The sequence below is a fragment of the Amphimedon queenslandica genome, unplaced genomic scaffold (genome assembly GCF_000090795.2).
Source record: "Amphimedon queenslandica unplaced genomic scaffold, v1.1 AMPQUscaffold_13522, whole genome shotgun sequence".
Lineage (NCBI taxonomy): Eukaryota > Metazoa > Porifera > Demospongiae > Haplosclerida > Niphatidae > Amphimedon > Amphimedon queenslandica.
In genome coordinates, this window is record NW_003546242.1 from 1,188,000 (window position 1) to 1,189,896 (window position 1,897).

General features: G+C 36.8%; 1 protein-coding gene across 1 annotated transcript; it reads left to right on the top strand.

Annotated features, from left to right (window-relative positions):
- The first annotated feature begins 6 nt into the window (after nt 1-6).
- Nucleotides 7-1,844, top strand: LOC100638752 (zinc finger SWIM domain-containing protein 1-like). The gene is made up of 2 exons (XM_019994431.1): nt 7-77; nt 126-1,844. Exon 2 carries the CDS (start codon nt 194-196, stop codon nt 1,331-1,333), a length of 1,140 nt encoding a protein of 379 aa, XP_019849990.1. The 5' UTR covers nt 7-77; nt 126-193; the 3' UTR covers nt 1,334-1,844.
- Nucleotides 1,845-1,897: the final 53 nt, after the last annotated feature.

The following is a 1,897-nucleotide window of genomic DNA, read 5'->3' on the forward strand; positions in this document are numbered from 1 at the left end:
TCTAAAGACCAAGAAAAATAACGAAAAGACTAGGAATAATCTTGAGACCACTGTCAAAACTTTGATTGAAAAGCATGGTATGTGTGACACCTTGTAGGTGATAAAACTATTCAATTGTTTTGTAGGTGCCACTGTTCATGTCTTAGTTAGTGATAGCAATATATTTCAAGGTATTTACTTTCAAGACAATGCAATGAAGCAGTCTTTTTCTTCTTATCCTGAATTCTTATGCGTGGATGCAACATATAAGTTGCTGGAATTGCGACTCCCTTTGTATATATTGCTCGTGGAGGATGGCAATGGGGAAAGTGAAGTTGCAGCGGCATTTCTGTTGTTGGATGAAAACGAATCTTCTCTTACCAATATTTCCAGGATATTTAAAGAAGAAAATCCAGCTTGGGAGAAAGTAAGAGTAATAATGACAGATAAAGACATGACAGAAAGGCACGTCTTTGCTTCTCAGTTTCCCAACGCCCAAATGCTAATTTGCCTATATCACACATTTCGCTCATTCCGAAGGGAGATTACTACAGAAAAGATGGGTATTACATCAGGTCAAAGATCTTTGTATCTTGAACTACTTCAGCAAATGGCGTATGCTACGAATGAAGATAAGTATGATGAAATATATACTAGGCTCAAGGATTGTGCACCAAGTACTGTCATTCAGTACTTCAATGAAAACTGGCACCCGATACGAAAGCAATGGACAATGGGGATGAAATATTCTAGTGGAAATTTTTTGAATAACACGAACAATCGATTGGAATCTCTAAACTCGAAGCTTAAGTCTGTCATATCTCGTTATTCCTCTTTAGAAGAATTTATTGAAAAGTTCTTCCTAACGTTAAGTGTACTGCGATCCGAACGTGACCACAAAGCAGGTCTTACTGCTCAGAAGGTTCATGTTGTTCCAGAATCTACCGATCCAGGTTTAATCAGATACATGTCCCATCTCACTCATTACGCTTATCAGTTTGTTTCCAGACAAATGTCATTGAAAGATAAAGTGCAAATTATTAGTGTTAGTGACCAGGAATATTGTGTTAAATCATCAGAAGGTGAACTAGTTGTTACACCCACTTCCTGCCATTGTATGCAGTGGCAGTCAATGAGACTGCCTTGTCGTCACATCATTGCTGTCCGAATTGACGCCAATATGGATATATTTGAGCCTTCTCTTTGTGATAAACGTTGGACTATGGAGTACTACAAGGCTTCACAGCGTGTCTTCCTTAATGATCACGAAGGACAATCATCAGATTGCTCCGTGGTAATGTGTTCTCCACCAAAGAAAAAAGTTTTATCTCAGGCAAGTAATTATCTCCAATAAATTATGTTTATTACCAATCCCTAATTTCTTATAGTTTGAAAAATTTCGTCACGTGTCTAAGATTACAACAAAACTTGCATCTTTGGCATCTGAAGTAGTTGGTTCTGAATTTGAAGCACGTTGTGACCATTTAGAGAAGATAATTGCATCATGGGAGCAAGGAGAAAGTACATCAATGTTGTGTGGATTCACAGAGGGTATGGTGGACTCTGTTAATTGTAAATAATTGACTTTTTGTTTTATATTTTAGGAAGGGAGTGCTTCCAAGATACTAATGAGAGTCAGTTTCAAGATATATGTGATGAAAGTGAAGACGTTGGACATAGTTACAACCTGCAAACTCAAGATAATTTGGAGAATGACAGTATGTGTACAATTAATTGGTATAGATATATCGACATTAATGCATGCAGGTGATACACCTTCATCAAATCTCAGGAAGATTACTTCTAGGGAGCTTATGAATGTAAGTTTTGATACATATGTATATTTGTTTTAGTTGTTCATAGTTTTGGTCACACCTCCCTTGAATTTTAATTTACATACAACAGTAGTGCATCATAA